The sequence below is a fragment of the Sabethes cyaneus genome, chromosome 1 (assembly GCF_943734655.1).
Source record: "Sabethes cyaneus chromosome 1, idSabCyanKW18_F2, whole genome shotgun sequence".
Classification (NCBI taxonomy): domain Eukaryota; kingdom Metazoa; phylum Arthropoda; class Insecta; order Diptera; family Culicidae; genus Sabethes; species Sabethes cyaneus.
Genome location: NC_071353.1, coordinates 116243969 through 116267241, shown reverse-complemented (window position 1 = coordinate 116267241; position 23273 = coordinate 116243969). Strand labels below are relative to the sequence as shown.

Genomic DNA, 23273 nt, shown 5'->3' with positions numbered 1-23273 from the left:
CGAGAAAAAAAAATTACTTTCATATTGTCCCTTACGAAAAGGGTGTATTCGCGCATCACGTAGCGTAAGTGCTGCCAACACTCCTCCTCGCGAATTCACACTTCAGCTCCAACGTCCACTAACCAGCAGCCAGTCCAATCTCGGCCGCAAACTTCTTCACTTTCGTCGTACCCAAAGGTTTAGTGAAGATATCCGCTATCATCTCGTCTGATGGGCAGTACCGTAGCTCCACTGTTCCTTTAGATACAAGCTCACGAGTGTAATGGTATCTTGTGTCAATGTGCTTGGATCTTTTCTTCTGCTGATCCAGTGCAACAAAGTCCAGACAGCTTTTGTTGTCTTCATACAGTATTGTAGTACCAATCTGCCTTTCGTCCAATTCTTCCAGCAAACTTCGTAACCATACCAACTCCTGTGCTGCCTCGGATAATGCGACATACTCGGCCTCCATTGTTGAAGTTGTAACACAAGTTTGTTTTCTACTGGCCCAGGTAACTGTAGCTCCTCCTATACGAAACACAAAACCACTGCATGACTTTCTGTCGCTGGTATCTCCTGCCCAATCCGCGTCGCAGTAACCAACAAGCTTGAAATCAGATTTCGCGTTTCCTAAACAGAGTCTGTATTCTGCCGTATACAATAAGTAGCGCACAATCCGTTTGGCTTCTATCCAATCGGCGTTCGACGGGCAACTGATTTTTCGACTTAGGATTCCCACGCAAGCTGCTATATCCGGTCGACTGTTTGATGCTAAGTAGAGAAGAGATCCAATTAGACTGTGATAATCGTTGTTATCCTTTAGCTGGTTGTCACATTTTAACTTGAAGTATCCAGGGTCCATTGGATATTTGGATTTCTTTGATTGCTCCAAACCAAAACGCTTAACAATCTTTCGTATAAAGCATTCTTGATTAAGACTGTAGAAACCATCTTTGTCCTTTTGAATACGAATTCCCAGGAAACAATTCACATCTCCCAGTTTGGAAATCTTGAGCTTCGCTTGTAAAGCGTTTTCAACGTTCTTTATCGCCTCCTCCTGCTCGCATACAACAAGGATATCATCGACGTATAGTAGCAGATACATCCACAGTTTCCCGTCAACATGTTTTCTGTACAGACACGAATCAGCCTTGCATTGACTGAAGCCAAGCTCCAGTAGAATATCGGTAATCGTTTGATGCCAAACTCTAGCTGCTTGCTTCAAGCCGTAAAGACTTTTCTTTAATCTGCAAACCTGGTTTGACTTATCCTGCACAACGAATCCTGGCGGCTGTCGCATGTAGATTTCCTCGTTCAGTGTACCGTACAAGTAAGCTGTCTTGACATCCAGATGCTTCACTGCCATTTCCCGCTTTCCTGCGACCGTTAACAGTACACGCAAGGTTGACTGCATAGCGACTGGCGCGAAAATCTGATTATAGTCAGTGCCAAAGCGTTGACTAAATCCTTGAGCAACAAGCCTTGCTTTAAACCTTTCAACGTTGCCATCCGCGTTCAACTTCTTTCGATAGACCCACTTACAGCCGATGACATTTCGATTAACCGGTCGATCAACTAGCTCCCAAGTGTTGCTTGAGATCAATGACTCGTATTCATCCTTCATAGCCTTTAACCATTCATCCTTTTCGTCACTTTCGATAGCTTCTTTGAAAGTTGCTGGTTCTTCGTGCTCCATTGCTATTAATCCCATCACGTAATCGCTAAACCTTGCAGGCAAAACACCTCTTGTCACTCGCGGTTCGCCTTGCGGTTGTGCATCGCTACCACTATCACTTTCGTACTGTTCTGGCTCTTCTTCGCCGTAGTATAAATCTTCAGCGGTATCGTACCCCTGCATATCATCTTCTTGATCAAGTTCGTCACGGCACTTTCTTAGCGGTTCCAAATTAATTTCAGACTCTGCCTTTTCATTTTTATCGTTTAGCACTGTTTCATCACAAATTTTGTTCATTTGCAAGTCTTCTACAAATTTTACGTCTCGACTGATTGTTATGTGATCACTGTTCTTGTCAAGAAAACGATATGCCTTTTGTTGGTTTGAGTAACCCACGAACACTAATTTACGAGCTTTCACTTCGAATTTCTTCCTTTTCTCTGCAGGAATCTGCACCCACGCTTCACATCCGAAAATTCTAAAATGTTTGTAGGAAGGTTTCTTGCCGTACCACTTTTCAAACGGGCTCATTCCAATTGACTTTGATGGCAAACGATTTTGAATGTAGGTCGCTGTCAACACTGCTTCACCCCAGTATCGTTGGTCAAGGCCTGCTTCCAATAACATACACATCGTCATCTCCTTCAAATAACGGTTCTTCCTCTCCGCTAAACCGTTCTGTTGAGGGGAATACGGGACAGTAAACTGGCTCAAAATTCCTTCGCTCCTGAGGTAATTTTGCAAATCCTTCCCTGTATATTCGCCTCCGTTATCTGACTGAATAATCCGTGGGGTCTTACCAAGCTGCGTTTTGCAAAACTGCACAAAACCTTTAATTTTCTCCGCCGCCTCTGACTTCGATTTCAGCAAGTAGAGGAACGTCATCCGAGTGTAATCGTCAATGAGAGTGAGAAAATATTTATTTCCGCTTGGTGTATCCGTCATCGGCCCACAAAGGTCGGTATGCACAAGATCGAGTTTTTCTTTTGATCCGCGATCAACCTGCTTTTGGAATGGAACACGAGACATTTTGCCTTCTAAGCAACAACGACAGACTGTTTTTATTCCGCAATCTACCAACTTCATTCCATCAGCGTACCCCTTTGCCGAAATTGCTCGAATCATATCCGCATCACGATGACCGAGTCTACGATGCCATGTGTGCTGGCAATTGGCTGAGTGAGATGACTGTACACTTATCATTGCTTGCTCCGGAGTGCACAATTCATACAAACTACCACGGCGTATCGCTACCGCCGAAACCGTTCCATGTTGATTACGAATTTCACAACGATCGCCAAAAAATACAACACTAAAACCTTTAGATGCAAGGGTACTCACCGAAATCAAACCACTTGTCAACTTTGGCACGAAAAGCACGTCGCGTAGTTCAATATCAACGGCATTACCATCACCGTTTACGCCAACAATCGATCCTTGACCAGATCCAACAGCTTGTGCCTTTTCACCATCGGCCAACAAAACATTTATTCCTTCTGTTGTATTAAACACTTCGAAAAATTTTCTGTCACCTGTCATGTGACGAGATGCACCGCTGTCGATAAACCAACATGAATGTTCTCCGCAATTTACCATCCACGCAAGTGGAGCATCATTAACACTGACTTGTTTTACTTTACATTCTTCTTCCTTTTTCGGTTTGTTCGACGCTTCGTTTTTCTTATAAGAATCCGAACCAAACTGATTTTTCCAACTACGACAATTACGCTTCAGATGACCGGGCTTCTTACAGTGGAAACAGTGACGAGTTTCTTTGTTGTTGCTGCCGGTACCAACATGATTTTTGCGAAAATCTGTTCGTAGCGCTTTTTCACCATTGTCGGTGACAATTCCATGCCTCTCTCTTCGTTTTTCTGCTTCGGCAAGCAACTTCGATTTTACCAGGTCCAAGGTCAATTCCTCTCGCGATCGTTGCTCCAGCGCAGTCGTTAACGGGTCGTATGATTCAGGAAGAGAACACAACAGCATAGCCACCTGCAGCTTCGCTGGAATTGCTTCACCGGCATCTGCAATACGCTGCAACAAATCTGTGAACGTTTGTAAATGTTGCTCCATATTACCGTTTTCTGCCAATTCCAGGCGAGTCAGCTTCTTCAGAAGGTACACTTCCGAGCATTTATCGTGGTAGTCTTTTAATGCTTTCCAAGCATCTTTCGCGTTTGCACAATTTCGAATCAGGCTTGTCTGGCTGTCTTCAATGCACAAACCGATTGTCGCTCTAGCCTTCATATCCGCTTTTGTCCACGCTTCTGTTATAGGCTCCGGAACCGGCTCCGAAATGACATGCCACAGCTCATCGCGAATGAGCAGCATTTCGATTTTGAACTTCCAGGACTGATAATTCTGGTTGTTCAACTTCGGGAGTGGAAATCGTGGTTGGTCGGCCATTTTAACAAAATCTTCACTCACGGGATACAGCACAGCAAATCAAAATGAAATCACTGTCCGGCGTCACAAATTTCTTCGCGGTCTTACACGCTGGGCCCATAACCTGTTAGCGAACAGGAGGGAATCATCAATAATACGAAAACACTTGAGAAATCCGCGGAAAGGTATTTATTACATCGGAGTAAAACAGATAACGTGTCTATTAATCAAGATATACATTTGCAATGTCGAGAAAAAAAAATTACTTTCATATTGTCCCTTACGAAAAGGGTGTATTCGCGCATCACGTAGCGTAAGTGCTGCCAACACGTTGGTCGGGTCGACACGAAGTTTTCTGTTCGTTTTTTCAATCATAGTAAACCTATATAAGAAGTTATTTTGCTCGCTGATTTTACTATAAGAGTGTCAGTTGGGGATAGAAGGTGCTTCACATCGCGGTCGTCAAAATGGCTTGTTTTCGCGAGTGTTTGAAAAAAATGAAAACATTTTTCTGTTGCGTGACGGCTAATGATGAAGAAGATGATGAAGTGGAGGTCGACGGATGGAAGATCGGTACAGAATCGGTCGAGGAAGTAGCTGATTGTCGATCGTTCGAACAGCCACTTCCACAGTCAGCTGTCAGCTCTGCTGATAGTGGAGACAATTCTGTACCGGACGTTTCTCTTCCGGTAGTGACTGCTCAGCCCTTGGAGCAGCCACTTAATACACAGGCTTTGCCTGTACTATACTTGCCAAGGTACCGTTGTGGCAAGTATAGAAAATACAAGGGAAATCTTTATTTCGTTGCTACTACCAAATCGTTGGTGTACCGAAGGGGCAAAAGCAGAAAATTTGGAAATTTGCTTCTTTTAATTTTAAAATTTATTTGTGCTAAAAATAATACACTAATACATAGTTTTGTTTTTTTGTTATATTTAATTTGCTATAGTGTAGCCACTCTTTGTTTTTTTATGTCTTAGTGTTGTAGTATTAAATAGTGTACCTATTGTTTTTAACTTATTAGACATTAATGCTTCATGTTATTTGTAGAAGAAAATTAATTTTCCGTATTCAAAATTTGAGGTAAAGAGTTGGTGATTTCAATGGCTAATTTTAGTAATAATTTTTAGTTTGTAATCGTTGATTTTAGATTTTTTTAAACTATTTTCCTTTTTAATTTGTTGTTCTTGATTTTTGCATTTTTATTTTTATTCGGTATACATTTAAGATTTGGTTTTTAATATAATAAATGTGGTATTATATGTGGTGGAGTAATATAAAGTGTGATACAATAAATGTGAAAGTATGAAGTATCAAATACACGGCATGTGTATGGTGTTAAGAATAAGTGTAAAGTATACCGCATACTATCCAAGGTATGCAGGTAAGAAAAGAGTAAATTGAAAAAAAAGTGAAGTTAAAGTAAGGTGAAAAGTAAAGCATAATATACAGAACTAGAAGTATCAAGTATAAAGTGCAAAGAATGACGTGAGCCTGATGTATAGAGTGAAAAGTATAAAGCATAAGTAGTAAACTGTTAAGTATAAAGTATAAAATGTGAAGTATGGAGTATGGTGTGTGGTGTTGATATGGTGTTGAGTATAAAGCATAAGATACAAAAAGTGAGTTGTGTAGTAGATAACGTATAGTGTATAAAACATCAGGCTCAAAATATGAAGCATATATATATATAAGATGAAAAGTATGAAATATTAAGTAGTATAAAGTGTAAAAAGTATGCATTGTAAAGCATAAATTAAAAAAGTGTAAAGCATAAGATATAAGGTGTAAAAGTGAAGTGAAACGTGAATCTAAACTATAGAATGTAAAGTGTGAAGAGTGAACTAAAGTAAAATGTGTAAAGCATAAGCTATAAAGTACACAATTTACTAGAAAATTTAAGTATAAAAGATAGAAATTTAAACATAAAGTGCGAAATACACTAAACAGACATACACTAACATACAAACTCCTACACAACTCACTGGGTTGCAAAAGAGTCCGCCTCCTCGTGGTGCAACCTGGGTTACGCTAAATGGACTCAATTAGAATTAAATGAATAATGATAAATTACTAACTTTACTTTAATGGCGACGGTCCGTTTTCGATCCTGCACTGAACGAATTATGGTCCCCCAGTACTGTCGGTCCTGAGCTGCCTTTCTCCAATCCCCTCACCATATTCAAAACAGTGCCAAATTCTGTACAGTTATCAAATTTTTTTATAAATATTGACAAAATTCTAGCAATTTAAACAATTTAATCACGACATCTGATGATTTCATATTATTAAAATGGTTTAAATAGCTAGAGTTTGGTCAATATTTATGAAAAATTTGCAACTGTTTAGAATTAGGCACTGTTTTGAATATGGTGCTTGCACGGTATTAGGTTAAGATTTTATATTTTTTTCCTTACATGTAGGTTCTAATCCCTAACTGTTAAATTGCCGTAACAAATCTTAAGAAATCATAATAATAGTATATAATGCAATTCTAATAGTGTTGAAAAGTCACCACGTGATTGAACACACAATATGATATAGGATAGTTACTCTTATGTATTTTATGTAATCGAATATTTACCCCAATAAGAAAAACTCAATCTTTTTCAAAAGTTTGCAAGGTAAGAAGGCAAAATGATCCGCCGGCTCAGACTGGGTGTGACGTGTCCTAATTTTCTATTTCAGAAAGGGGATATAAACTTACCTTCAAGCTAGCGGATGATGTCAATTTGGTGCTTTCGAAGTACGGCGAGTTTCTCTATAAGCATTTGATTCTGTTCTCTCCTTCTGTGGAAGTGTTCGGTGGACCTTTGAGCGTTGAAACGATTACGAAATTCATCGACAATGGTGGTAACGTTCTAGCGGCGGTTAGCTCCAGTGCTGGTGACGCGCTTCGCGAACTAGCTTCCGAGTGTGGATTTGAAGTGGATGAAGAGAACGCTGCAGTGATAGATCATTTGAACTTTGACGCTTCCGATAGTGGAGACCATACTTTAATAGTTGCATCACCAGAGAATTTGATCGATTTGGAAATTATTGTCGGAAAGAAGACAGTTGGTCCATTGCTGTATCGTGGAACTGGATTGTTGGCTGATAAAGAGAAACCGTTGGTTTTGCAACTATTGACGGCCGATAGTAGCACTTACAGTTATAATCCAGATACACCCATGCGGATACTCCCGCATGCTGTAGGCAAAGGCACACTGCTCATAGCTGCCCTGCAAGCTAGAAACAACGCTCGAGTAATTTTCTCTGGTTCATTACCCTTTTTTTCTGATGAAGCATTCCTCTCGCCTGTGCAACGTACCGGTAATCAGGATGTTTCTATTGCCATTAGTAAGTGGGTCTTTGGTGAAAATGGCGTTCTTAGAGTTCGATCGGTACAGCACCACAAGGAAGGAGAATCCCATCCTCCATCGTTGTACACAATTACCGAGCCGGTCGTCTACACTATTGAAATCGAAACCCTTGCTGATGATGGCAAGTGGAAACCTTTTCAAGCAAACGATGTTCAGTTGGAGTTCGTGCGAATCGACCCATTTGTTCGAACCACTCTAAAGTCGATTGGAGAAGGGCGCTACCAGGCCAAATTCAAATTTCCCGACGTTTATGCAGTGTATCAATTTAAGGTTAACTACGACCGAATCGGCTATACGCAACTGTACTCGACAACGCAGGTTCCGGTTCGCCCGCTAACGCACACTCAGTATGAGCGATTCATTCCGAGTGCCTATCCGTACTATGCGAGTGCTTTCTCGATGATGGTTGGTGTGTTCCTTTTTTTCCTTCATTTTCTTACACTACAAGGACGAATTATTTGGAGCATCCGCGAAACCAAGCGGCAAAACGGTAGGAATAAAGTGTTCAGCCGTTCTTCATTTTGGCCGAAATATTGTACTAGGTGTAGAATCGTAGTTTAAGCTTATGGAAATCTGAAAAAATCGAATACGATGAAACTTTGATTAAACTGTTGAATAGAATATAGCAAATTTTTGATTTGTATTTTATATACTAAGAATCTTGCTATGCAATTAACCTTACTTGTTTTGTTGAAAAATTCTGGAACAATTATCCGTAGGTTCCTTATTATGTAGAGAGTTTGACATTCGATCTCGTTGGTTGAAAGGTTATCAATTTTGTTTGGATTGGAAACGAGGTATCACACGTGGTGCTACTAGCCACAGGGGGGCGAAATCGATCCGTAGTTTCACTGATAAAAGCTTTTCGCAATGTCTTCTTCAAAGTAGAAGCTACATCTCTAGGTAATGACTTCCGATTGTACAAGGATTGTCCATTTAGCTGACGGTGTTCCAATTCCAGAAAATAATGCAATCGTTCGGTTTGTGTTGCACCGGAATATAGTCCTGAGCCATAGTGGTTAGCTAGGGTCGATCATTCGCGAAAATCCACTCTCATTCAAGTATATCACACTGTTCGGCCGGTCGACATGGTAGCTACAGTTGAGACCAAACTTGTAGGCTTCGGCTGGTGCGCGATGCATAAGTTGTTCGTATTGTCGAGGATCTATTCTTTGCGGTTTCACGAGATCTCGCCGGAAACTGGCATGGGGATCGCTTACGTAGTTGATCCGATTTGTCGGGTTGATTAATTTAGCAATTTATCCTCCGGGTGGATGCTAAAAATTGTTGTTTATTCGGTGAGTATCAGGATTAGATAATCGATTACAGTTTCCTTACCTTAAAGTCGAATTGGTCCTTGCTTTCGGAGAGCAGTGCCCAAGCATATTGGGATTGCAGATTTTCGTATGCATTCCGGATTTGTGGAACGCTGCTCATTACGCTGTTAGATTTTAAATTTGTTCAATTCTGCTAACTTGTTTATCTGAAAATTTGCACTTGAGCGTTCATAACAAAAAAAAACGGTTACTAAGCAACAGTTGGCTACGTTGGTCGGGTCGACACGAAGTTTTCTGTTCGTTTTTTCAATCATAGTAAACCTATATAAGAAGTTATTTTGCTCGCTGATTTTACTATAAGAGTGTCAGTTGGGGATAGAAGGTGCTTCACATCGCGGTCGTCAAAATGGCTTGTTTTCGCGAGTGTTTGAAAAAAATGAAAACATTTTTCTGTTGCGTGACGGCTAATGATGAAGAAGATGATGAAGTGGAGGTCGACGGATGGAAGATCGGTACAGAATCGGTCGAGGAAGTAGCTGATTGTCGATCGTTCGAACAGCCACTTCCACAGTCAGCTGTCAGCTCTGCTGATAGTGGAGACAATTCTGTACCGGACGTTTCTCTTCCGGTAGTGACTGCTCAGCCCTTGGAGCAGCCACTTAATACACAGGCTTTGCCTGTACTATACTTGCCAAGGTACCGTTGTGGCAAGTATAGAAAATACAAGGGAAATCTTTATTTCGTTGCTACTACCAAATCGTTGGTGTACCGAAGGGGCAAAAGCAGAAAATTTGGAAATTTGCTTCTTTTAATTTTAAAATTTATTTGTGCTAAAAATAATACACTAATACATAGTTTTGTTTTTTTGTTATATTTAATTTGCTATAGTGTAGCCACTCTTTGTTTTTTTATGTCTTAGTGTTGTAGTATTAAATAGTGTACCTATTGTTTTTAACTTATTAGACATTAATGCTTCATGTTATTTGTAGAAGAAAATTAATTTTCCGTATTCAAAATTTGAGGTAAAGAGTTGGTGATTTCAATGGCTAATTTTAGTAATAATTTTTAGTTTGTAATCGTTGATTTTAGATTTTTTTAAACTATTTTCCTTTTTAATTTGTTGTTCTTGATTTTTGCAATTTTATTTTTATTCGGTATACATTTAAGATTTGGTTTTTAATATAATAAATGTGGTATTATATGTGGTGGAGTAATATAAAGTGTGATACAATAAATGTGAAAGTATGAAGTATCAAATACACGGCATGTGTATGGTGTTAAGAATAAGTCTAAAAATAAAAAATAAAAAAAAAGAAGAAAAAAGAATAAGTGTAAAGTATACCGCATACTATCCAAGGTATGCAGGTAAGAAAAGAGTAAACTGAAAAAAAGTGAAGTTAAAGTAAGGTGAAAAGTAAAGCATAATATATAGAACTAGAAGTATCAAGTATAAAGTGCAAAGAATGACGTGAGCCTGATGTATAAAGTGAAAAGTATTAAGCATAAGTAGTAAACTGTTAAGTATAAAGTATAAAATGTGAAGTATGGAGTATGGTGTGTGGTGTTGATATGGTGTTGAGTATAAAGCATAAGATACAAAAAGTGAGTTGTGTAGTAGATAACGTATAGTGTATAAAACATCAGGCTCAAAATATGAAGCATATATATATATAAGATGAAAAGTATGAAATATTAAGTAGTATAAAGTGTAAAAAGTATGCATTGTAAAGCATAAATTTAAAAAAAGTTTAAAGCATAAGATATAAGGTGTAAAAATGAAGTGAAACGTGAACCTAAACTATAGAATGTAAAGTGTGAAGAGTGAACTAAAGTAAAATGTGTAAAACATAAGTTATAAAGTATACAATTTACTAGAAAATTTAAGCATAAAAGATAGAAATTTAAACATAAAGTGCGAAATACACTAAACAGACATACACTAACATACAAACACCTACACAACTCACTGGGTTGCAAAAGAGTCCGCCTCCTCGTGGTGCAACCTGGGTTACGCTAAATGGACTCAATTAGAATTAAATGAATAATGATAAATTACTCACTTTACTTTAATGGCGACGGTCCGTTTTCGATCCTGCACTGAACGAATTATGGTCCCCCAATACTGTTGGTCCTAAGCTGCCTTTCTCCAATCCCCTCAAACAGCTGAACGTGCATCGTACTAAACAGCGTATATCCTTCGAGTGGGGGTCTGCCCCGAAGTATACGATCTCTTCCTGGTTCTCTGTTGAATATAATTTTGGCTGTTCAGCATATTTGTATCACTTGATACAGCTCGTGATTCATGCGACTGCACCGTACTCTATTTGTCACTAAGTGTTGATCGCAGAATTTTACGTTTAAAAATCGTCGCACTTGTCGATCAGCTTCCTTTAGCGGGCATGATTCATGTCCGTAGGTGGTACCGGGATTAGAAATATAAGGTATTCAAACTAGAACATGTAAGTAATTCAATGATGACAAGCATGACCCTCCGAGAGCTGCTGTCTTAGTCAACGCAAACTTCTGTGGATGTGGTGATTATCACTAGCCATTACTAAACGAAAGCAGCATCTCTATTGTTTTATCAACTTATTTTCATACTCCATTTTCAACAATTTTGACTTTTCCTTCTGCCCTTTGAGTTTTCAACTATTTCCACGAAAATGCAAACAGTTGTCGGCGGTGTCTAATTTTGAATCTAATTTTTTCGTAAGACTTTGCTCCGTATCATACTATTGATAGTTTCTTTGAAAATTTGTCCCATTCCTTCGGCCAAAATGTTCTAACCGACTGTTTTGTAGAGGGCACCAACGGCTCTGCTCTTTCTTGTTCTTGAACCAGTCTAGTGTTATCGATAAAAAAAGCATACCATTGTCACTACAAGTAGAATAAACATAACTAGCGGCGTTCCAAAAAAGAAAGCTATTTATCATATACATACATACATAGATATATATATAAAAAAATAAAAATTGAACTTTTTCCTCTTAGACGCATTAGATTGCCCACGCGCGCGGGCGTAATTTGATATATAATCGGTATTTAATCATTTCTTCTTAATGTGTTTGCTCCAATTGATTTTTTCGTACTTTGCTTTGACTAAACATCTACAAATTCTAAAAGATGATGTTCATGCATTTCATCTCATCTTCGCTACAACTCGCTACACACAGTTTTCATGCTTTCTGTAAACGCTTCGCTTTGTCTGCTAGATAGATCCTAGATACGATGCGTTCTATCGATAGCATTGATTCATTTTAGATGATTTTTGCATCCTCATGCGAGAAATATGAACATTGTGAATAAATGTTGATGGGTGTGAAATTTGCTGACGTAGATGTATATTATATTTTTAGTTTTAATCCCATCGGAAATCTCTGTGTGTTCTGTGCTATTTCGGCTCACGTCTGGTTCCCTTTATATTTATGTTTTTTGTGTGCTTGAGGTGTTGTTCTTCGTTTGATAGAATAGATAAATAAAAAAATGCTTCGTACACTGCATTTGTAACGACGACGACGATGATTTACTATATGATGAGTGCTCCATTCAAAGCTTCTGACGTGCCGCGTCAACCGATTCACATTGATTAAACAATAATCTTCGAAATAAACATTTTTGGTTCCGTCCACTAAACTCTCTAGCATCAATGTGAAATGTAGGGTTATGTATGTGTATGTATACGTACAGCTTAACTAGTGATTCAACATATAATTGGCTGATAAGAATTATTTACGGTCATGATTAGTGGTAGGCATGAAGAAGTTGAAATACTTTTGAATTTAGCGAAATAAACGTCGTTGTTTTCGCACTGACGAACAACCACAAAAAGCGTTTCATCTTCTATTAAAATTTGTATATTTTATTTTTTAAGTATGACAATTACTACCATTGTACTGAGTTGTGATTGTTACTTAATTCGTGACACTATGTTAAGTATTATTGCAGTTTGTCGTGGGTCATACTGACACAAAAAACGTTTGTTCTACCATTAGATCAGCTCTTATAAAGCATTTTTCCTTTAAAAAAATCAGCTGGTTATTATATTCTTTAGTGTTTGATCATTTAAATCAATTATTAAATTTGGACATTATTTCAATTGCACGAAGATGTTCGAATTAAAAAAAATCAATGATAAACTTGAACTTACTAGTAGTTTAATAATTTAAGATAAATTTAAATTGAAGCAAGGCTGCGATAGAGCTATTCTATCCTTGTTTCTTGTATGATTTTTAGGTAATTGTAACTAATGACCTCAGGTTAGAATAGAATTCGCTTTTCCTAAGTACTGATGAATAAACCAGCAAAAGTTGTTTAATTTCTATTCTAATTCATCAGACGTTCGTAATATTCCGACCGAATTCCATCGGATATAAATGAAAAGCTAATGTTTCTTAAACTACCCATTATTAAGCTAATGCTTGTAAGTCTATGGTGACCGGCTTGATTGCGATATTAGTAAAGTGTCACGAATAGCAATTAAAAACTAATATTTACTGCACGCATACATACACAGCATAGAAAACGATGCTCTGGAACGTGCGGGGGAAAGACGGGAAAAAATAACGGCGATAAAAGGGAGAGGCATTCCACTGTCGCCTACGCACAGCATGCCTTGTACGCCGGAGGTTTCTCGCCGGTGCCACGGTTTACCACCACCCGGTCCGGATTGTCGGTCGTCTCCTTGCCGGAAGTTTTATCCAGGATTGCCTCTGCTAGCTCGCGGAACGCTTTGTCAATGTTGACATTCGCTTTGGCCGAAGTTTCCATGAAACGAATGTCGTGCTCGCGGGCGATCTGATCAAAAAAAAAAAAAAAAATAAATAAATAAATAAAAAAACAATCGAGAAGTCAGTCAAACAATAGACTGTTTAGAAAGTTAAAACTTACGCTCTCTCCCCGTTCTTTACTGACGACACGTTTATCTGTCATGTCACATTTATTGCCCAGAATCATTTTTTCCACGTCTTCGTTGGCATGCTGTTTGGTAAAGTGATAAGCTTAAACCAATTTTTTTTACTAAACGCTGTAAAACTGATTTACCTCGTCTATATTCCTTAGCCATTTGACTATGTTGTCGAAGCTCTTCTCGTTGGTGATATCGTACACCAGCATTATGCCCATTGCACCCCGATAGTACGAGGTTGTAATTGTGTGAAACCGTTCCTGGCCGGCTGTATCCCAGATTTGCAACTTAATCTTCTTACCGCGCAGTTCGATAGTTTTAATTTTAAAATCGATTCCTGCAAGCATAAAAAGAAACGTTCGTTTTTCTGCTGACTCTTATGGATCTGTTATCGCTAGTAAACAAAGCCTTAAGCGACCATTCCGTCATACTTTTCTTGGAAATTTTGAATCAATTGGCTCGTTTGTCTTTTTCTGCTGGCGACTGAAATCAAACTCATAACAGCGTTACTCACCAATAGTTGAGATGAAGGTCGATGTAAACGCATCGTCCGAAAAACGGAACAGTATGCAAGTCTTTCCGACACCTGAGTCACCGATTAGCAACAGTTTGAACAGCAAGTCGTAGGTTTTTTTGGCCATCGTTCGCCTGGAAATAAACCGAAAACACTAAACATTGCTAGCGCCTGATAGTTTTCCTTAGCTTTTCATTCCATTGAAGCGAGATACTATACCTTATCAACTTGTTACAAGAAGTTAAACAGCGGGTATGAGACCGCAGAGTACTGCTTCTTCTTTTGTTACGATGAGTTTTCCGATGAAATTGCTGCTCAAGGAGCGGCCAATTTTTTTTATTCCCAAACAACTGCTTGCTTCTCGTTTGCTGTCGCCTTCGGTGGAATGCACTTTGTTGATTCCTGAGTGGTCTGCCGTTTCCTTCCTTGGTTAAAACGCAAAAAACTATACAAATTTAAAACTGGCTTTTTTTCTTCGCTTTTCCTGTCACTTTGATTTTCTTTTTTGGGTGTTTGCTCTCGAATCGCCAGGAAAATACTCACACAGACGAAGCGTCTCAACTGTCTGTCAAAAATAGTGAAGTGACAATCTGATGCTTCGGATGAATCCAAAGGATGAATCATCTCGAACCAATGTGTTATACAGGTGTGGGCAATATTGGTTAAGTGGTGTTAGTGACGTTAGTCAGGGCGAACTCGACGCTCCTCCAATGAATGTCAACAGATTGTGCCCACTTGTGCTCAATATCCGCCATTATCGATCGTGGAAAGCTGGATAGCCGTGATATTTAATCAGAAAAGATGAGGGACATTGAAGAGAATCTCTCATTTTTAGATTGGGATCTGTTGAAAAGTTGTGCGAGAATTCATTTTGTCAACAAACTATAGTTTCATCCATTGGTTCATAGGTAGCGCTGTTGTGAGGTGCTGCCAAGGGGTTTCCAGGCAGACGTACTAGTGTATATAGTAATCAGAGATTATTTTTTAACTGTTCGTCACAGCACAGAGAACAGATTAACAGGCACGAAGGAAATAATTGATATTTTGTGTGTAAAATCTGTCGGTGGCGCCCTTCAGAAATAGTGCAACGCGCAAACGTATCTCAGCGATAACAGGATGAAGGTCGGATGCAATATCAGCGCTGTGTTTGTTGCGTACATCAAGAAGGTTCTTGAACTGATTTGAGAAATGGTGCACTTATAAGTAACTTTTTTGATGACACAGGGGTCACTCAAATCAGCCGTAATGCCTCGTGCATTTTGTAGTTCCGAATGATCTCCGGTTTAAATCTTGTGGTAATTCCCAGAAAATGGTTTTTATTGCCGCATATTTTGTTTTTTTGTTATGCGCAGGAATGGCCAGAGGAATTTGCGGCCCGCGACATCTTGGGGCGATCTCATTTGGCCCGCACCATGCCTATGCCTGGGCACCACTGTTCTAGTCTATAAGGAAAGAGCGATCCACCAATGACCGAGTTGTTATTACCACCGAATTCTGTAAACAGCTTCCCGTTTTCGCTCATCTCTCCTAGGTCGTGGCGTCCCATGACGCGTTCAAGGTTCGCATTGTTTGAGTCAATCTTCGCATTGAAGTCAGTTGTTCAGCTGGCTGTAGAAATCCTCGTTCTTCTGCAGGTCGGCAGCATCTGTTGTCGCATAGTACTGGATTGCCGTAAGGTTGCTAACCTGTGTTCTGAACCTGGTAACAATTATTCTTTCGTTTATCGGTTCCCATCACTTCACCAGGGCCGCATGAGTCCCTGGACTCAGTAGGAATCCAATTCCTCTTTTTCGAGTAGCATTTTCACCTCGTATGCCAGAGTAGAGCAAGACCTGCCCGGATAATGTCTTGGGTTCGCCAGTACCCGTCCAGTGGACCTCGCTCAGCCCCAGGATTTCAAGCTTCAAGCGGCCAACTTTCCTTATTGCAAGTTGAGCCAGCTTGCCCTGCTGGGCCAGTATATTCCATGTTTCGATTCGTGTCCGTGTTTTTATGCTAAAGGTCGTTGCCAATAATCCAGCTAGATTTCTTCTTCCATCTTCATTAACTTTTTGTGTTCCGGTACAGTTGGCTGTTAACTAAGGTCCTTATCCCGCTGACAGAGCTGCTATCTTAATCCCCTTCCCTGCTAGCGTACGACAACCGAGGTTGCGTACCACAGCCGGCGCCACGTGGAGGTAGGGATATGATTTGGTGAACTGAGGTTATGGAATGCACTTGTTCACCCTTTGCCAGGCCACGCGCTGTGTATCCCTCGTGTAAAAGACTACCTAGGTAACCAATAAGCATTAGTATAAGCAGTAAATCAATCGTTTATTAGCATCCCTGGCATTTTATACCGCAGGTTGCTGTTTATCAGCCTTTTGACTGCATAACTGTTGTAAATTGGCATCCACAATTCTATTTAAATTCTTCTTGTCGGTAACTAGCTGCAAATAAGCATTGCCAGCACTATATGAGGGCTAGCAGTAAAGTAGCCGCATATTTTGCCAAAATAGCATTTAAGTAGCATTTAAGGCAACTTAAATGCTCATTGGCTTGCATTTAAATTGCATTGGAAATGCTTATTGGTTACCTGGTTAGTGTATAATGGCATATGGAAAGCGTGCACGCTAAACTAGTGAACGGTAGAAACACTCAGAGTATTTCTGGTAATCAGTATGAGTAGTAATCATTACACCAATCCGCATTGCTAAACTCTTCAAATATTGCTTCAGCCTGCTTTTCGTAGACCAGCTTCATCTCTTTCGATGACGATGACACCCCTATTATGTGTTTCACCATTGTCCAATGAGTTTCACCGGGATCGTGGCAAAAACTGCTGATAGCGTTAACTGCAGTCAAATGCAATGCAATATCAGGGATCTATTGCACTGCGCCAAGAACTGCACTAACCAGTTTTCGATATGGAACATTCTGCATTCTGTCCCTCTTCTCTTTTGTAGTCAGGCTCATCGCTTTGGACAATCGTTAATTCATTTTCACTGGTGTCGACACAGGATTGCAATTAACCATGGTTAATGCCATGCCATGAGGTGGCAATCTCAGCACTGCATTGTTACGCAGCGCTCGTGGTTGAACACTTATATTAGTCTGTCCCAGTTGCGCAGTATTAATCTGTCCGCTGTGTGCTATCCGCGATGCACAGTGTTCTGGACCTAGCTCGACGAACACGGAGAGGTTCTAGATCTTCTAGATCGATCAGTTGACAGCGGCTTTCATAGCTGGGAAGACGGAATGGGTTTTTCCAAGGCAGCTTTCGCAAAGCGAATCTAAGAAATCGACGCTGAACGGACTCGATTCTTTTAGCGCTGTTGTTGATGATTCCAAACAGACGAACAGTATTCCAGAACTGACCGCACCAGCGAACAGTATAGCGATTGCAACTTTTTTCAAACTGTTGCCCAATCTTTCCATGCAACTATAGCAATATAGAATCACAAGATTCAGGTGGCGACAGAACAAACATTGAGCAACAACTAGCAACATGTCGCATTCCACATGTTGCATTCTACATGATGCCTAAAAATTGTGCCTCTAAACCTGAACGCACCTTAAGATAACACCCAAGTCTTTAAGTGTGAAACAGGTTCAATTACTATGCCTTCTATGAGTTTATAACGAAACAGGATCGGATCTTTCTTTCGGGAAAATGTGATTGCTGAGCACTTTTCTGGGTTCACTATCATACGGTTCACGTCACACCAAGTGGCAAAGGCCTTGAGATGACTTTGAAGAAAGTGACAGTCGTCAGTCGAGAGGATCCGGAAGTATATTTTAAGATTATCTGCATACGAGAGTCGTGGGTCCTTAATGACCAAATGAACTTCGTGGAAATAAAGCAGAAAAATCAGAGGGCCTAGGTGGCTTCCTTGAGGTATACCTGATGAAGCTAGATAGCTATTGGATCGTTAATCTCCAACGGCAACTATCAACTGTCGATTGGTGAGATACGAGCGAAACCATTGCAAAAGGTTATCGCTAACACCCAGTCTATGTAGTTTTGCTATTGTTATGTTGTGGTTTATCTTGTCAAAGGCTGCCGATAGGTCGGCGTATAAAACATCTGATTGAGCTCGTTGGGCCATGCCTTTCGTCAAGTATGATGTAAGACACAGCAGGTTAGTAGTGGTAGAGCGCTGGGAAGTAAAACCATGTTGATCAGCACTTAGATATTGCTTCATATAAGACTTGGTGCGTATTCCCACATTTCTTTGAAAAGCACGGTATTAGGCACTTCACGGAATAAGAGCAGAGTACGGGAACTGGTGATGACCTGCAATCAAAACTGCGCCTCACTGTGGAATCATAAAGAGTATTGAAATGTGATGTTGATATCTACTGTGACTTACCAATAAGCAAATGAATCTTTAAAATTACTTACATATTTGATATTACACAAAACAAATAATTTATTAGTTTATTTTGTTTCCAACAAGACAAGCATATGAGGGTGTATTGGTACTAATCAATGTCTTGCAGGGTGGATTTTGCTGAAGATACCGAATATGTCTGCACTAGTTTCGATCTTGAGGAAACGAGTTGTTACTGTATTACCTACTGCCGCTGCGGAAGAAATATCTGCGAGTACAGTATCATGTTGAGATAGAGAAACACAATGATGACCGTGGCAAACTGCTGGTATCACTTCTTCTTGGCAGCATCCTTCAGCCCGGCACCGGCGTTGAATTTGAAAAATATAATATCCCCATCTTCGACGACATAGTTCCGGCCCTGTTGCCGATACTTGCCAGCAGCCTTGGCACCTGCTTCACTTCCTTCCTCTTTGAAGTCATTGTAGTGCATCACTTCGGCCATGATGAAGCCTTTCTCGAAGTCGGTATGTATACGGCCGGCCGCTTGCGGAGCTTTGGTTCCTTTCTGGATTGTCCATGCCTTAACCTCATCTGGACCGGCCGTGAAGAAGTACTCCAGATGCAGCGCCTTGTATCCAGTCGTAATGATTCGATCCAACATCGAGGTACACTTGGTTTCCTCTTCGTATGCTTTTTGTTCCGCTTCCGTTTCGAACTCGGCCAGTTTGTGCTCAAAGAGGCCGGAAAATGGAATAAGTGACGAACCGGGATCGTTCTTATCGATCCACTCCTTGATCTTCGGTAGCCACTTGTTCTTCTTTCGAATGAAGTCCTTCTCCGAGAGATTGGCCAGATAGATACACGGCTTGGACGTCAAAAAGAGATATTTATTCAACACCTCAATGTCGTGTGCGCTCCAGTCGGCGAATCGGATGTGCTTTTTTTCATCCACCAGGACTTCCTTGACTTTGAGTAAAGTTTCCTGAAATTGTAATAGGAAAAAAGCGGGTAAGTTGGTTTGAATAGATGTTTATTCAGTTAATTTCAAGCTAAAATTTCATTTTCATCGGTTTTGTGTTCACACAAAATCAATCACAGTCACAATTGGAACCACAATTGGATTGTTAAAAAGAAGAGACTTTTTAATGGCTAGAAACGAAATCAATCGAAGAAACATAATTTATTCACACTTTGAAACGAAATACATTTGCCCTACACGACACGAGGTCTTTTTGAATAGCTCAATCGTAGTGATACGGCGATTCCGTCTTCCGTCCAATGCTGGAACGCCACAGCAGTTCGAAATTTCACCCATTAATCATTGATGCCTTATAATGGCACCATCAAAACGATGTATCACATTGCGTTTTGCCTGGCTGGCATCATATCGGCGTGCTTTCTCAACAGCAGAGGTCAAAAAGGATCGAATATTGAAAATGAGGTTGCACCTTCCTGGATAGCACAGGGAATTTACTTTCAATTATCAGATATTAAATATTCGATTTGATTGGAAGTGCCTGTTGAGTGTGGCCACCCACCAGGGTCACCGTTTCCCAAAGTCATCTTGTAATAGTGGCAGGCAATCGGTGATACTTTCAGTAGATGATCTATCGAATCAACAAAAATCAATTGGCTTATCATTAGTGGCGTGGTGAGTCGCTTCACGCCAATTCGAAACGTGTTCAAAACTCCGTGGCTCGTGGAGCACTTCATTCATGCTGAGCTCGCGTCGAACACGATGCGATGGAAAGAAGAAGATACTGATTGGATCAATGATTAATTGAGCAAGCGGAGGACAAGTTTTGGCTTGAAGCTCTTTCTCTATTGTCAAAGATCTGCAGGCGTTTAATTGAATCAATCTGTTTGGTCGTTAATCATCCGTGTGAAAGTGTGAGCTATGACCAGGTGGAATGTGTTAAATGATCAATATCGACACGATTTTTAGCACCCAAAATATGAATTCGACATGTTAGAATTAGAATGATGTCTAATAAACGAAGAACATACTTTGGAATCAAATCTTCCTATCATCATTATTGACAATTTCAGAAAAAATCGTGGGGTTGCTGGCTTAAAGTTTAGTTGAATAATCAAAACGGTTTCGAGTGTGTTAGTCACAGAACAAGTCCCGCATCGCTGAAAGTTAACGTCTGCTTTTTAGTCGGTTTTACTAAACAAAATTACATCCAAACAATCTCGATTTGAAATACTTTTAGGTCAAATGCAAAAATCGAGCTCAAAGAACAGAGCAGGTGTATAATACTCTCATAATGAGAGTCTCAATTATTGTCTGATTTTTCTGAATTAAATTTTAAATTAAACTCAAATGCTTTGGTGAAAATTCTTTGTAATAAAGCTTTCAATTTTGCACAGTAATACTGTAAATTATTTTATTTTATTGCACTGCTGTTTTCATTTAAAGCTGAACTCAGCCAAAAGTACGCAACTTTATGTTGCAATGTTTTGGTGTGTTCTGCAAACTTTTTCGTTATAAGCCATGAGCAAGGGTGCCGAAGCCATCGAAACACTGAAATAACCTGTTTCGAATGAAAACAACAAATAAACGTATTCGAGATTCTTCTAAGACGCTCAACGTAATAACTTTTAATTAGTTATTAACAATATCGAGCTTTTAAGCAGCGTTGCCAGACATTGCTGAGGAAAAATCCGTAGTTTTATCAACGGAGAATGGGTCACACTTTCGTTTCAAAATCTATAAAGAAGTGAAATTTAATCAAATTTTAGTTTGAATAAAACTTTAACCGACATTTGCGCAATCTTTATCACATTTGTTTTATTAGTGTTGTCCTTTGTATTTGAAGGAAATTAGTACTTCTATGAATTAAACTCGACTTACGTTATGGATCTTTCATATGTTAACATAGGTATGTTTTACCGTCTTTTATCTTTCATATTTCTTCGAGTTCGGTGGTTCGTTCTTTTTGACAACTGCCTTTGTGGCATCTTTACATAGTTTTTGTCTCTTTCCAGTGATTTGTTGTTTTTGTTTTACGTTTTTGGTTGCTTTTGAGTCTTGACGGCGTGTTTTTGTTCTCATTTGTAGTCTGTTTTGGTATTCATTGTCGCTGTTTTGCCTGCATCCATTTTTAGTCTTTTCGTCGTTTATTTATTATTATCTCTCTCGACCAGGGATGGAAAATCGGTGATTTTGATAAAATCTGTGAGTTATCACCACACGCACAGATCACGATCCGAACAGATCATGACAAACAGTGAATCTTTAGCGTTGATCACAAGATGTTATTCTCTAAACAGTGTCAGTAGTCGATCACAGTGTTACATCTTACCTAGCTGTGAGAAAAAAGGTCACACTTCACACATGTTGTTTGTATTGCGATTCATGCGATGCACACAACTAATCGTCTGTATCTGTTATATTTCTCAACGCAATCATGCAATGAACATGATCTGACATGAGGTTTGTCATAATCTGTACGGATCGCGACAAAGTGTTTGTCGTTTACAAGTAGTGATGACAATGAATCTGAATCTGATCGCTTCTATGATCTTGATCGCTAGAAGCGATTTTTTTCCATCCCTGCTCTCGACATTTTTTGTCACTTTTTTGGCGTTTCTTCGACGTATTGTCATCGTATTTTTGTCATCTTTCGTATTTTATCTTCATCAACTTTTCGCTGTCTTTTCGCCGCTTGTTAGTCGCCATGTGGCCGTCCATTTGCTGGCTTTCCGGCGTTATTATGGCTTCTTTCCTTTTTTTGCATATTTTACGGCTTTTTCAACGTTTGAAGAATTTTTTGTCGTGTTCTCTGTATTTGGTGGGTTTTTTGTTAGCAACTTTTTCCCATTTTCGTCGCTGTTTTGCGTACTTTCTGTCGTAATTTTTCTTTGTTTTTTTTTTGTAAATTTTGTCTAGAGTATATGTTAATCAGAGTCGCGCAAAGAGAAATTGGTAACACAGTTTTTTGTAGATTTTTTTTTATCAAAATTGGCAACCAGGCTAAATGCACCGTAAACCAGGCCAACTCCGGTATGACCTTCTTGTAGAGAGTTATAGAAATACGTCTATCTACAGTGGTAGCTATAACAGATGTGTCGTTTATTTAAAAGTAAACTTACAGTCTAACAATCATGGCACACTACATTTTCTTCCGTCCAACACTCCTCCAGAAACTGCAGTGATGCCCATCGAATTACGGAAATATTCCAACTTAGGTTTTGGTAGCGGTTTGGTCAATCCATCCCATCGGCTACCTGTTCATTTGTACTCACGTAAACTAACGAAATAACGCCACGATCAAGAGCATCTCTGATGTAGTGAAGTCTTATATCAATGTGTTTCGTTGGTGGATTATATCCTCCATTCTTTGCAATTGCAATGCAACTTTGATTATCACATGGTGGTTGCTCCATATAAATTTCTTCATTTAGCTCACCTTGAAGAAATGCCGTTACAGCATCCATCTGGTCCACATCTAAATTATATTTGGCGGCTAGTGCGAAATGTAGAGAGTTATAGAAATACGACTATCTACAGTGGTAGCTATAACAGATGTGTCGTTTATTTAAAAGTAAGCTTACAGTCTAACAATCATGGCACACTACATTTTCTTCAGTCCAACACTTCTTTAACCTGAAAAGTTTTAAACAGAATTCATTCAATCTGAACGAATTCGAAGAGTACAAATTGCCTATTTGTATTGCTACAAATATTATCTAACAGAAAGAACAAATGCCGGAGGAGTGGTTGGATGGCCTCATTTGCCCAATTTTTAAAAAGGGACATCGACTGGAGTTAAAAACTATCGAGGAATTACATTGCTCAATTCTGCCTACAAGGTGCTTTCCCGTATCCTGTTCTGCAGACTGAGACCGTTATC

The 23273-nt window shown here is 39.5% G+C and overlaps 2 protein-coding genes and 1 pseudogene across 2 annotated transcripts in view; 1 reads left to right on the top strand and 2 right to left on the bottom strand.

Annotated features, from left to right (window-relative positions):
• Positions 1 to 4509: 4509 nt before the first annotated feature.
• LOC128746144 (dolichyl-diphosphooligosaccharide--protein glycosyltransferase 48 kDa subunit-like) lies at positions 4510 to 7960 on the top strand (annotated as a pseudogene).
• A 3327-nt stretch (positions 7961 to 11287) lies between these two features.
• LOC128733007 (ras-related protein Rab-10) lies at positions 11288 to 14524 on the bottom strand. Its single transcript, XM_053826529.1, has 5 exons — positions 14318 to 14524; positions 14099 to 14232; positions 13722 to 13921; positions 13569 to 13658; positions 11288 to 13475 (listed from the first exon to the last, which is right to left on the bottom strand). Exons 2-5 carry the CDS (start codon positions 14223 to 14225, stop codon positions 13278 to 13280), a joined length of 615 nt encoding a protein of 204 aa, XP_053682504.1. The 5' UTR covers positions 14226 to 14232; positions 14318 to 14524; the 3' UTR covers positions 11288 to 13277.
• Positions 14525 to 18503: 3979 nt separating this feature from the next.
• Positions 18504 to 23273, bottom strand: part of LOC128743018 (obg-like ATPase 1) — a 57741-nt gene continuing 52971 nt past the window's right edge. The window contains exon 6 of the mRNA XM_053839526.1: positions 18504 to 19396. Coding sequence (XP_053695501.1) covers positions 18743 to 19396 — 654 coding nt within the window. The 3' untranslated portion in view covers positions 18504 to 18742. The remainder of the gene's footprint in view (positions 19397 to 23273) is intronic.